The sequence below is a fragment of the Portunus trituberculatus genome, chromosome 46 (genome assembly GCF_017591435.1).
Source record: "Portunus trituberculatus isolate SZX2019 chromosome 46, ASM1759143v1, whole genome shotgun sequence".
Lineage (NCBI taxonomy): Eukaryota > Metazoa > Arthropoda > Malacostraca > Decapoda > Portunidae > Portunus > Portunus trituberculatus.
This window is the reverse complement of record NC_059300.1, coordinates 25,692,865-25,707,174: the sequence shown is the minus strand read 5'-3', so window position 1 is coordinate 25,707,174 and position 14,310 is coordinate 25,692,865. Positions and strand designations below refer to the sequence as shown.

General features: G+C 38.9%; 1 protein-coding gene across 20 annotated transcripts in view; it reads left to right on the top strand.

Annotated features, from left to right (window-relative positions):
• LOC123520026 (spectrin beta chain, non-erythrocytic 1-like) overlaps positions 1 to 14,310 on the top strand; it is a 182,395-nt gene that overhangs the window by 139,732 nt on the left and 28,353 nt on the right. For all 20 annotated transcript variants that reach the window (XM_045281866.1, XM_045281858.1, XM_045281852.1 and 17 more), the window contains 11 exons: positions 2,889 to 3,303; positions 3,609 to 3,742; positions 3,964 to 4,220; positions 4,345 to 4,531; positions 4,659 to 4,859; positions 9,988 to 10,218; positions 11,410 to 11,724; positions 11,922 to 12,002; positions 12,213 to 12,374; positions 12,585 to 12,775; positions 13,997 to 14,285. In XM_045281866.1, coding sequence (XP_045137801.1) covers positions 2,889 to 3,303; positions 3,609 to 3,742; positions 3,964 to 4,220; positions 4,345 to 4,531; positions 4,659 to 4,859; positions 9,988 to 10,218; positions 11,410 to 11,724; positions 11,922 to 12,002; positions 12,213 to 12,374; positions 12,585 to 12,775; positions 13,997 to 14,285 — 2,463 coding nt within the window. The remainder of the gene's footprint in view (positions 1 to 2,888; positions 3,304 to 3,608; positions 3,743 to 3,963; positions 4,221 to 4,344; positions 4,532 to 4,658; positions 4,860 to 9,987; positions 10,219 to 11,409; positions 11,725 to 11,921; positions 12,003 to 12,212; positions 12,375 to 12,584; positions 12,776 to 13,996; positions 14,286 to 14,310) is intronic.

Sequence of the window (14,310 nt, the reverse complement as noted above, 5' to 3'; positions counted from 1 at the left end):
AGATATGCAAAGAGAGGTGATAAAGTGCCTAGATAACATGATAAGAAGAGATAGAAGAATACTTTTAGTTGGAGACTTTAACTGTAAAAAATAAACTGGAGAGAGATGGAAGTAATGGATAATGCTGGGCAGTGGAGCGAGAAAGTGTTACAGTTGACTATGGTTAATACAATGGACCAGTGGGTGGAGGAGTCAACAAGGTACAGGGGGGAAGAAGAACCATCGTTGCTTGACCTAGTTTTCACAAAGAAACCAGAGCCCCCTCCAATCATACAATACCTTAGTCCAATGGGAAGAAATGATCATGTGACATTAGAAATGCAAATTCAGGAGGAAGATGAGATAAGTTACAGAGAGGACTATAAAGGAGAGAGATTAAATTATGCAAGAGCGGATTTTGAAAAATTAAGGATTTATTTTGCTGATATTGAGTGGAGTAATATTATGTACAGAAAGACTGTACAAGGGAAATATGATATATTCTTACAGAAATATAATGAAGGAGTAAAAAAGTTTGTTCCTGTTTATAGAGTTCAGAAAAAAAATACATGCTTGGTACAATGCTAGATGCATACAAGCAAAAAAGGCAAAAGATAAAGTGTGGAAGAAACTCTTAAAGCAGGGAAATGACTATAACAGACGGCAGTACAAAGATGCTAGAAATGAATATATTAGAGTAAGGAGAGAGAAGAAAGAAATTTTGAGAAAGATGTAGTGGATAAAAGCAAAGATGAACCCAAACTTTTCTACAAGTTTATAAATGGCAAAACAAAGAATAAGGAAACAATTGAAAAAATAATTAAAGAAGGGAAGACATACCAAACAGAGAAGGAAATGTGTGAAATAATGAATGAGAGCTTCAAAACAGTATTCACTGCAGAAGATGATTTCACAGAACCTAATAGGACATTGGATTGCCAAGGATTACAGGAGATTGCAGTGCACAAAGAGGATATTGGAAGATTATTGGATAAGTTGGAAGTCAGAAAAGCAATGGGGCCAGATGGTGTATCAGGCTGGGTGTTAAAAGAATGTAAAGAGCAACTACTGGATCCAATTTGGGAAATAATTACAAGTTCAATAAATGAAGGAAAGTTCCACTAGAATGGAAGAGAGCCAACATAATACCGATATTTAAAGGAGGAAAGGCAACTGAACCACTAAACTACAGACCAGTGTCACTTACAAGTGTCTTGGGAAGTTATGTGAAATAATTATCAAAGAAAAATGGGTTAAATTTCTAGAAGAGGAGCAAGTCATATCGAACAGACAATTTGGGTTCAGGACAGGGCGGTCATGTGTATCAAACTTATTAAGCTTCTACTCGAGAGTTATTGCAGGACTTGAAAACAGAGATGGATGGGTAGACACAGTATACCTGGATATTAAAAGGCTTTTGATAAAGTCCCTCATGGAAGACTACTTTGGAAACTAGAGAACATAGGAGGACTGCGAGGAACCTTGCTCAAATGGACAAGAGATTATTTGAAGGATAGGGAAATGAGAACTGTGATCAGAGATACATACTCATCTTGGGGTAAAGTAACTAGCAGAGTGCCACAAGGGTCAGTGTTAGCCCCCATTATGTTTCAGGTTTATGTAAACGACATTCACATTGGGATAAACAGTTATATAAATTTATTCGCTGATGATGCAAAGCTGCTAAGAGTTATCAAAACCAGAGAGGACTGTCTGCTGTTGCAGGAAGATTTAAACAAGATCTATGAGTGGAGCAGGAAGTGGAAATTGGAGTTTAATGCCAAGAAATGTCACATAATGGAACTAGGAAAGAGTAAGAGAAGACCAGTATGGAACTATTTGATGGGAGAGGAACAAATAATGAAGACTAAAGAGGAAAAAGATCTTGGAGTGATCATACAAGAAAATCTGAGCCCTGATAAACACATAAGCAAGATATTTGGACTATCATATAAAATGTTGACTAATATAAGAGTGGCATTTCATTACATGGATAAAGATATGATGAAAAAAATCATCACAAGCATGATACGCCCAAGGCTGGAATATGCAGCAGTGGTATGGTCTCCAAGCTCTAAAAGGATATAAGAAAATTGGAAAGGATACAGAAGATTGCTACAAAGATGGTGCCGGAATTAAAGGACCTCACATATGAAGAACGACTGAAGGAAATGGGACTGCCAACCTTACAAGATAGAAGAGAACGTTGGGACCTAATAACAATGTATAAGATAGTAAATGATTTTGAAAAGATAGACAAAGAAGACCTGGTGCTGTTGACAGAAGATGGATGGACAAAAGGACATGAAAGGAAGATCAGGATGAGGCACTTGTGAAGGAAATTGGAAAATACAGTTTTCCACACAGAACAGGTGGAAAAATTGAATGCATTGGATAATGAAGTTGTTACAGCACATAGTGTGCATAACTTGAAAGAAAAATTTGATAAATGGAGATATGGAGACAGGACACTATGAGCCCTGAACTGAACCCTGTACAATACAACTAGGTAACACACACACACACACACACACACACACACACACACACACACACACACACACACACACACACACACACACACACACACACACACACACACACACACACACACACAGTAGAAGTAATCTTTAATGTAAGCCTGGTGTGTGTTTACATTTATGTGTCTTTATGACTTGCTATGCTTTATGATTTTTACACATATCTTCCCACATGTATAGAAAGAAAAGAAAAAAGAATGAATGGCTATATTTTAAACTTCCCACTTTTGTTCACTTTGGAATTTTCCAAAGCATGTTTCTATACAATAAAATAACTTTTTATTTACTAGAAATCACCCACAGCACCATCATTTGCAAGAAACTGCTGAAAACATGAAAAAATCACTCATCTGCATTTTTCCTTGATAGGATTCCTTAGCCTCTGTGGAGGAGCTGATCAAGAAACATGAGGGCTTTGAGAAGACATTTGAAGCGCAGGGGAACAAGATAGAGCAGCTGGAAGCATTTGCCAAGGACCTGCTGAACAACGACCACTATGACAGTGAGGGCATACGCAGGCGCCTCAAGGTGGTGTTGGAGAAACGGGATGTTCTCAAGGAGAAAGCAACACTAAGAGCCAAGAAACTACAAGAATCCAAATCCCTCCAGCAGTTCCTCAGAAATGTGTATGAGGTGGAGGGCTGGATATCAGAAAAGTTGCAGGTGGCCTGTGATGAGAGCTACAGGGATCCCACTAACCTGCAATCCAAGATCCAGAAGCACGGTGCATTTGAGGCTGAAGTGTTGGCTAATTCTGGCCGAGTGATGGCCGTGTCACAGGAAGGTGAGAGTAAAGGTTAATGTTTTGGTAATAGAAATTGTTGGGTATTTGATGCTAACTTTACTTCTTCATATTATTGACTGTTAGTATTTGTTTGTCACTGTTGCAATACTGAAAAAAATGAATAAAAAATCTGATGCAATTTTGAGCTAAGGAGAATGTAGTAAATATAACTTTATAGAAAACATTAATGATGGCATCATTGGCAGCAGTAGACAGTGACAAGGATGACACATATTGATATCAATTGCTCTGAGGGATATTGATGGTGATGGAAGTGATTATAACAATTGTTTAATCTCAAACAGGTGAAGGTCTCATCAGCAATGGTCATTATGCAGAACAAGAAATTCAGGCTCGGTTAGATGGCCTGGACACCCTCTGGAAACAGCTTCAAGATTCATCACTACTTAAAAAGGAAAGGCTTCATGAAGCATATCAGGTGAGCAGTGTTTGTCTTGCTCATGTCCTGTTAATGCCCCATGTTATTAGTTCAAATATGTGTCTGTTCATGCCCATTACTTAAATAAGAATGAAGACAACACATTCCATATATTAATGTTTCTTGTTGTTTAATGTGTGAAGAAATGATGAATCCTGAATGAAGTGATATGTTATTTAGCATAAAGGGAGCAGTAAACACTTGCATTGCAACACTTCCAGGCATTGCTCTTCAACCGAACACTGGATGACTTGGAGTCTTGGATTGATGACACGGAGAACCAGCTGCAGTCTGAGGACCATGGACGAGACCTCACTTCTGTCCAGAGCCTCCTCAAGAAGCACCAGCAGCTGGAGGCCGACATTGCCGCCCATCAGAGTGAGATTGACCAGGCGAGGGATGTGGCTCAGTCCTTTGCTACTGCCAACCACTTTATGTGGGAGGACATTACTGATAGGGTTGAAGGAGTCACAAAAAGGTATATACATTGGGTACCTTCTTTCTCTGTCAGTCAGTCTCAAAATGTCTTCTTCCTGAACAAATTATGCAAAGTCTGTCTATTCCTTGTTTGATTAAAGACTCGTGTCTGTGCTTCTCATTAGGTACAACTCTCTTCATGAGCCCATCCACATACGGCGTGAAAACCTGGAGGACGCCATGTTGCTGCAGCAGCTCCTCAGGGACATAGAGGATGAGATGTTGTGGGTGGCTGAGAAAGAACCCCTTGCTGGCAGCCAGGACCTGGGTGCCTCTCTCACTGCTGTACAGAACCTACAAAAGAAGCACCAGGTGTGTTTTGCCATGTCTGTTTGAAAGCTCACTTTGCTGATGAGAATTATCCACTTTGAGCACTGAAGTAATGCACTTGTGTGGTTTGAATCTTGAGTATGTATTAAGTATCACTTATTGCTTTCAGGCCCTTGAAGCAGAGATCCAGTCTCATGAACCTGTGATAAACACTGTTAATAGTCGGGCACAACAAATGATCCGATCTGGTCATTTTGCCTCTGGTGACATTGAAGCAAAGATCAAGCAGCTGCTGGTGCAGTTGTCACAACTCAAGGACACGGCAAGTCTTAGACGACTGAGGCTTTTAGATGCTGTGGAATCCCAAATGGTAAGTTATACAGGATTCATTATTGTTCAGTGATATGATGATAGACAGTTAGCTTCTGTGTGTGTAATTCACTACTGTCGCCTACTGGTCACCTATCCAGCCTTCCCCATTATGGAGCGAGCTCAGAGCTCATAGACCGACCTTCAGATAGGACTGAGACCACAACACACTCCACACACCGGGAAAGTGAGGCCACAACTCCTCAAGTTATATCCCGTACCTATTTACTGTTAGGTGAACAGGGGCTACACATTTAAGAGGCTTGCCCATTTGCCTCGCCTCTTTCCGGGACTCAAACCCAGACCCTCTCGGTTGTGAGCCAAGTGTGCTAACCACTACATTATGGTGTGTATTTACCTAGTTGTATTGTACAGGGTTCGAGTGGGGCTCATAGTATCCTGTCTCCATATCTCCATTTATCTAGTTTTTCTTTAAAGTTATGCACACTATGTGCTGTAACAATTCCATTATCCAATGCATTCCATTTTTTCACTGTTCTGTGTGGAAAACTGTATTTTCCAATATCCTTCACACATTGCCTCATCCTGATCTTCTTTTCATGTCCTCTTGTCTCTTCATCTTCTTTCTTCAACAGCACCAGGTCTTCTTTGTCTATCATTTCAATATCATTTACTATCTTATACATTGTTATTAGGTCCCTGCATTCTCTTGTATTTTGTAAGGTTGGCAGTCCCATTTCTTTCAGTTGTTCTTCATATGTGAGGTCCTTTAATTCCAGCACCATCTTTGTAGCAATCTTCTGTATCCTTTCAAATTTTCTTATATCCTTTTTAGAGCTTGGAGACCACACCACTGCTGCATATTCCAGCCTTGGGCATATCATGCTTGTGATAATTTTTTTCATCATATCTTTATCCATGTAATGAAATACCACTGATATTAGTCAACATCTTATATGATAGTCCAAATATATTGCTCATGTGTTTGTCAGGGCTCAGATTTTCTTGCATGATCACTCCAAGATCTTTTTCCTCTTTAGTCTTCATTATTTGCTCCTCTCCCATTAAGTAGTTCCATACCGATCTTCTCTTACTCTCTCCTAGTTCCATTATGTGGCATTTCTTAGCATTAAGCTCCAATTTCCACTTCTTGCTTCATTCATAGATCTTGTTTAAATCTTCCTGCAACAGCAGACAGTCCTCTCTGGTTTTGATAACTCTTAACAACTTTGCATCATCAGCAAATAAATTTATATAACTGTTTATCTCAATGTAAATGTCATTTACATAAACTTGAAACATAATGGGGGCTAACACTGACCCTTGTGGCACTCCGCTAGTTTCTTTACCCAAAGATGAGTATATATCTCTAATCACAGTTCTCATTTCCCTATCCTTCAAATAATCTCTTGTCCATTCGAGCAAGGTTCCACGTAATCCTCCTATGTATTCTAAAGTTTCCAAAGAAGTCTTCTGTGCAGGACTTTATCAAAAGCCTTTTTAATGTATGTATGTGTGTTTCACTGTTTGATCTGCTGCAGTCTCTGACGAGACAGCCAGACGTTACCCTACGGAACGAGCTCAGAGCTCATTATTTCCGATCTTCGGATAGGTCTGAGACCAGGCACACACCACAAACCGGGACAACAAGGTCACAACTCCTCGATTTACATCCCGTACCTACTCACTGCTAGGTGAACAGGGCTACGTGAAAGGAGACACACCTAAATATCTCCACCCGGCCAGGGAATCGAACCCCGGTCATCTGGCTTGTGAAGCCAGCGCTCTAACCACTGAGCTACCGTGTGTGTGTGTGTGTGTGTGTGTGTGTGTGTGTGTGTGTGTGTGTGTGTGTGTGTGTGTGTGTGTGTGTGTGTGTGTGTGTGTGTGTGTGTATTTGTGTGTGTGTGTGTGTTTTACCTAGTTGTAGTTTTACAGGGCCTGGGCTTTATGCTCGTGTGGCCCGTCTCCATATCTACACTTATCCAATCTTACTTTAAAAGTATGCACACTTGTTGCAGACACTACTTCTTCATTTAAACTGTTCCACGTCTCAATACATCTCTGCGGAAACTATATTTTTAATATCTCTCAGACATCTTCCTTTCTCAGCTTTTTACTATGCGATCTTGTGCTTCGGATGTCATATTCTTCTCTCAGGATCAGTTTCTCATTATCCACTTGGTCCATTCCGTTGATCAATTTATAGACTTGTATCAGGTCTCCTCTCTCCATTCTTTGTTCCAGGGTTGGTAGATCCATAGCCTTTAGTCTCTCCTCATATGTCATCCCTTCAAATTCTGGAACCATTCTTGTAGCCATTTTTGTAGCCTCTCCAATTTCCTTATGTGTTTCTTTTTATGAGGGGTCCACACTACTCCTGCATATTCCAGTCTGGGTCTTATTATAGTACTTATCAATTTCATCATTTCTTTGTCCATGTAGTGAAATGCTACTCCAATATTCCTTAGCAAATTATATGTTTCTCTAAAAATTCTATCAATATGGCTTACTGGTTGATTGTTTTCTTCCATCGTCACTCCTAAGTCCTTTTCCTTTTGACTTTCTCCAGTTCTACTCCATCTCCCATCTTATAGATTCCCACAGGTCGTCTTTCACTTTTCCCATTTCCATGACATGGCTTTTGTTCACATTGAATTCCATTTCCCACTTTTTACTCCATTCCCAGATCTTATTTAGGTCTTCTTGCAGTATTTCACAATCCTCCTTTTGCTTTATAACTCTGCACAGTTTCGTATCATCTGCAAACAAATTTATGTAGCTGTTCACTCCTTCTGGCATGTCGTTAATATAAATGAGGAAAAGTATTGGTGCCAATACTGACCCTGTGGCACTCCGCTTTCTACTGCTCTCCACTTGGACTTCATATCTTTAACTACCGTCCTTATTTCTCTCCCCCTCAAATAATTTTCTATCCATCTCAATGTGCTTCCTTTTAAGCCACCCTTCTCCTCTAACTTCCACAGTAATCTTGCATGTGGCACTTTGTCAAACGCCTTTTTAAATCCAAATAAATACAGTCAACCCATCCTCTCTCTCTTGTACTCTATCAACTATTCTAGAATAGAAACTCAATAAATTAGTTACACAAGACCGTCTTTTCTAAAACCAAATTGGCTATTTGATATTAATTTGTTGTCTTCAAGGAACTCGATCCATTGTTTCTTTATTATTCTTTCACACATCTTGCATATTACACTAGTTAGTGATACCGGTCTGTAATTTAAAGGTTCTTCCTTCCTTCCGCTCTTATATATGGGAACCACCTCAGCTCTTTTCCATTCTACTGGTACTGTTCCATTTTCTATTGAGCATTTTATGATGTTGTATATAGGACTTGCTAGTTCTTCCCTACATTCTTTCAGTATTCTGCCTGAGACTTCATCTGGTCCCATTGCCTTCTCTTCATCCAGTTCCTTCATTAACTCTTTTATTTCAAGCTTGGTTACTTTAATCTCTTTCATATAGATTGTCTCTATTACCCTGTGGCCTCTCAAATTTGGATTCTTAGTAAAGACCTCCTGGAATTTTTATTTAATAGTTCTGCCATACTTTTTGGGTCTTCCACCATCCCGTTCTCTCCTTTTAACCTTTCTATTGTTTCTTTTTGCCTAATTTTTCCATTTATGAATCTATAGAACAATATTGGTTGCTCCTTACACTTTTCGACAATGTCTTTTTCGAAGTTCTTTTCCTCTTCCTTCCTCACCTTAACATATTCATTTCTTGCTGCCTTGAAGTTTTCCTTATTTGCTGGATTTCTATTTCTCCTCCACCTTTTCCATACTCCATCTCTTTTCTCCTTTGCCCTAGCACACCTTGCATTAAACCAATCTTTCTTTCCTTCTTCTTTAGGTCTATATTTCAGGACATATTCCCGTTTCTGAGTTTTCCATCTCCCAGTTTACGTTTTTGAAATAGCTCTTGAGGTTCTCAATATCAGCCTTTCTGTAATTTAATCGGTCTCCTATGTATGAATCGTCTCTATCTTCCTTTCCCTCTTCTATATCTATTTCTAATATTGCATGGTCACTCTTTCCCAATGGGTACTTATATCTTATATCATCATTCATTTGTATACCCCTTGTAAAAACTAGGTCCAATCTCGTCGGCTTGTCATTTCCTCTGAATCTTGTGCATTCCTTTACTCTCTGGTTCATCATATTGTCTATCATTAGGTTCAAGAATCTTTCTCCCAGGCTTCTTCCCCATACCACTTTCATAATTTTCCCAGTCCACTTCTTTACAGTTGAAATCTCCTACTAATATCACTTTTCTCCTTTCTTTAACGATTCTCATTAGACTCCTTATTGTGTCATCTATCATGTCTTTATATTCTTGATTGGTCCATGAATTTGTTTTGGTGGCACATATGTTACAATGATTGTTAACTCTTTTTTATTAATATGCATCTTAACATACAATACTTCTGCTTTTCCTTCCCCACATTCCACTTGGTTTATCACTATCTCCTTCCTTAACATTATCATGACTCCTCCTCCTCCTTTACCCACTCTGTCTCTTCTCCATACATTATACCTATTATCCAAGTCTATTTTGATTGCCTCATTTAGTTTTGTTTCAGCCAGACATACAATATCCGGATTTTCTTTCTTTATGTAATCTCTTAATTCTAATTTACTTGATAAAACCCCGTCTATGTTCGTATACATCATTTTTAGTCTTTTGCCTTTATCATTTTTAGTTAAACTTGTTCCACTTTTTTCTATTCCTTCTCGTTTATATACCATTTCCTTATCTTGTCTCCTAGAATTCTCCAAAAAAATGCCTTCTCCTATTCTGACCTTTCATTATTCTTTTCCCTTACTGCTGCTGCCAGTTCATTGTATCTCTTCCTTTCTTCCTCATTTCTATTTTTCTTTATATAGATATCCTTGCAGCCTTCTGTTTCTCTAAGTTTGTTTTGTGTGTGTGTGTGTGTGTGTGTGTGTGTGTGTGTGTGTGTGTGTGTGTGTGTGTGTGTGTGTGTGTGTGTGCGCACTTTAATATTTGTTGTGGAAGACTAAGATATGGTCTGCATGACACCACAAGAAACAATTACTGGAATTAAATGTTATACACAATCTTTGTTAAGGTAAACTAATAAGGAAATTCATACAATCTAATTTTGTTATGTATTTTTTCAGTTCTACAGTGAGGTGAGTGAGGCAGAGGCCTGGATGAAGGAGAAGAAGCCACTGCTCACATCACAAGACTTTGGGAAGGATGAACTTTCTGTTGGGGCACTGACAAAGAAATTGGATAATGTGTCCCGTGACATGGAGGGTTTCAAGGCAACAGTGACCAAGCTGTCAACACTCTGTTTAAAACTGACTGAGAGAAAGCATTTTGACAGTGAAAATATCTCTAAGAAAATGGTAAGTGTTAGAATTTTTTTCAAATTTCAGGAATGGAGATCTTCATACTTTATTAGCATTTTGAATGAGCTGTTGTAAAAGTTTCACTTTGAAATGAAAGTCACCTTGACAGTTTTGCAATGATTAACCTTTTCAAGAAGATTCAAGGGATGGATTTTGAATGTGATTGCTTGATCTTTTCTAGTACAGGCAACCCCCGCTTAATGAAGGTTCACACAATGAAATTTCGCTACAATGAAGGTTTCCTTTTGCTACCATCTGCTCGTTTAACAAACACCAAATTCGCTTTAACGAAATTTTATCCAGGTAATTTTTTCCAAGTTTGAAAGCCCCACCGTATCATGCAAGCCGACAGGCTTTTGAATACACCAGTGCCTCTTGTGAACAAAACGTGCACCACTCACTCCCCTAGTTCAAAACAATAACAGCGTCAGCAGCAGCTCGTCTTCCCTTGCTCTATATGCCACCAAAACGCTCTGCAATGTCACCTAGCGTTGCTAAAAAGACCAGGAAGTCTCTTACTCTCGAAGTGAAGCTGGATATTATTCACAGACGCGAGAGGTGAGAAAACTAATAGCATTGCTTGCCACCATGGCTTGACTCCATCTACTGTCTACCATTTTCAAGTAAGCAGACTCTATTAAGAAGGCTGGTGAGATTATATCTTCCTTGCAAGCTAAAAGAACCACTTGAACTCGTGACTCTGCAATGGATAAAATGAAAAGCCTTGTGGAAATGTGGTACATAAGTTTTGTATGTGGTACAATGATTTGTTTACATTCCACAGGTTGCCAGCTAGCGTATTTCCTGCTCCACTCTCCCTCCCTTCATAAATTTAAGATCATCAACATTATAAAGTTATGTACATACATACATTATTGTACATTATAATGACTTGATCTTAAATTAAACTGCTTTAATGTTTAACTTCATAATTTTTACTTTCATTAAACCTTTCACTGTACTATGATACACTCTTGCTTTGTTTACTCTCAATGGAACCTCAAGTCTGGGGTTAAACTTGTTATGATTGGTTCGCTTAACGAAAATTCGTTTAACGAAGGGTTTTTTAGGAACGTAACCCCTTCGTTAAGCGGGGGTTGCCTGTATATGGTTGAATATTTGTTTTTTATTCCTGATGTTTCCAGTACTTAAATCTTTACACAATATCATGTGATTCACCCGTAACAGCAAAATGTTGAGCAGCAGTTTGCAGAACTACAGGTTTTGCTGGAGAAGCGAGCCAAGCGACTGGAGGAAAGCCGGAAGCTGTTTGTGTTTTTGCGGGAGAGTGATGAAGTGGCTGAGTGGCTCAACGAGCAGATGACAGTGGCCGCTAGCGAAGACTATGGCCGTGACGTGGAGCATGTGGAGATACTCATCCAGAAGTTTGATTCCTTCCTGACTGTTCTGGCAGCCAGTGAAGAAAAGCTGATCACTGTCAAAGCCAAGGCCAAGGTGCTGCTGGATGAAAAACACCCTGAGCCAGCCAAGATCCAGAACAAGGTGACTATTGACAGCCATCAACTATTCACTTTCTTTACTTTACTCAGTTGAAGTTTTAAAGGAAATTTTTTGAGCCAAATGTGTGATTGACCGAAATCATTCATTCAGTCATTTACTCATTTCTCAGTTTTTGCCTACCCTGTTTATGTAACTTTATGACTGTCACTGATAGTTCTTTCTGTTGTTATTCTTTTTAGGTTGACGAGCTGCAACAGCTGTGGGAGGACCTGAGAGAATTGGCTAGTGCCCGGCAAGAGGCCCTTGCTGGGGCTAAGCAGGTGAGCTGAGTTACCATTTACAGGATATATATATATATATATATATATATATATATATATATATATATATATATATATATATATATATATATATATATATAGATAGATAGATAGATAGATATTGATATCTGAATTGATAAACAGAGTAGATAAATGTATACAGAATTAATAGTGCTTTGTGATCTGATGTCACCATCTCCCCCTTTACAGGTTCATGTTTTTGATCGCAATGCTGACGAGACCATTAGCTGGATATCGGAGAAGGATGCCTTCATATCATCAGAAGATTATGGTCATGACCTGGAGACCATACAGAGCCTGGCAAGGAAGCACCAAGGCTTTGAGAGGGACTTGGCAGCTGTGAAGGAACAGGTAATGTAGACAATTTTTGATAGAATTATTTTTTCTTTTCTCCCAAGTCATATGAAAAAGATCAAATAGTTGGTATGTGGATCACAGCAGAAAGCATGTAACTTAAGTTTTTTTCTTTCTTAACTAAATTTGTTTTGTAAGATACTTGAAAGAAATTAGGGTTTCCTTCTTGGTAATCTTCTCATAATCATTAGTTATGAATTGCCTTAGGTGGAGTCTGTGGTGGAGGAAGCAAAGCGTCTGGCAGAGCTTTTCCCCGATGCCCGAGAACACATTGCAGTAAAGCATGAGGAGACAGTGGAGGCGTGGAATGATCTACTGGACAAGTCTGCCCAGAGGAAAGACAAATTGTACCAAGCAGAGAAATTGCAGTCCTATTTTGATGACTACAGGGAACTCATGTGAGTGGAGTTACTGACATGCTGTCTTTACAGCACTCACAGGGGAAGGCATTAAGCTTCTTTCAGGTTTTAGTATTCACACAGTACCACAGATGTACCATACATGTAGCTCATCTGACTTGCAATTACATTAACAAATATTAATTATTCTTAGATATTGGTTTTTATTTATACATGTTGCTCATCTGACTTGCAATTACTTTAACAAATATTAATCATTCTTAGAATTTTTATTTTATTTCTATATTGTATTTTAGATGAGTGGCATGTACTGTATTTGATGGCACATAGGATGCATGGGCATATAAGACGTACCCTCGTTTCAGTAGCTCAAATTCAGGAAAAAAAGTTTGTGATGTATTTAAGCATATACTGTTGAAAGGAATGTAGCAGCACATTTCACAAGTCAGAAAACATTACTGCAAAAGCACGTTGGCAGTACAGACAAGCAAGCAATAAGCTTAAACAAAATATCTCAATACAGTAGTATTTTAATTGTAAAATATTGCAAATGAAACAAATAAAAAAAAATCTAAAAGTAGAAAACATTGCAAAAGCACCCTAGCTATAGCAGAAAACATTGCCGTATAAATGCACTCTTCAGTTGGTCTTCTTGCTGTCCCCATACGCGTGTAACTTTTTCCATAGGTGGTGGCCCAAAAGCTGTTGCTGCTTATGTATTGCCATGCTCCTTGGCATGATCTACCATTTGTTGATTGTAGGAGATTGTATAGCTTAGATCTTTTTCCTCCTGCTTCCATACTGGTGAGGGTGTTGGAGTATTTTGTTACAATCATGAATTTGCTGTTAGTCTTCATTGTCAGGTGACATTGAGTCAGGATTCCGATCAGCTGATATTTATAAACATGCATCACAGCCTCACAGGTTAGATTGCTTTAATTTTACTACAATAATTCATTTTTAAAGTAATAATACTTTTGATAATAATGATACCAACAATAGAATAATTGATGGATGCAGTTAGAGTAGGTAGAGGTACTGATCATGAGCTAGGTTAGTGAGTGTCAAGGAGATTAGCCTATAGGAGGTCTCAACTTCACATATTAAACGCTGGCCAATTTTTTCAGCCAAAATTTTGGGAAAAGATATGTTCACACAGTCAACCTCCTTTAGTTTGGAAATAAAGATTTGTGAAGTTCCATGAGGAAGTGTGCATAACATAGTTGTTTGTAATTAATGGCCTTGGTTCTCTTTTCTCAGGGCTTGGTTAAGTGAAATATTGGCCAAAATAACTGCACCAGACTTGCCGAAGGATGTTCCTGGGGCCGAGGCAGTGATCTCTCGCCACAGGGAGTACAAGACAGAGATTGATGCACGGTCAGATGCCTTTGACAAGTTCTGTGCTGCCGGCAATGCATTAATAGATCAGGGGCATTTTATGGCTGAGGAAATAGCAGAGAAGATAGCTGTGCTAGAATCTCGCCGGAAATTCCTTCTTGAAACTTGGAAGACAAGATACGACACCTATGCACGGGTCCTTGACCTCAGGGTGAGCTATTAGGTCTGCAGGGTTT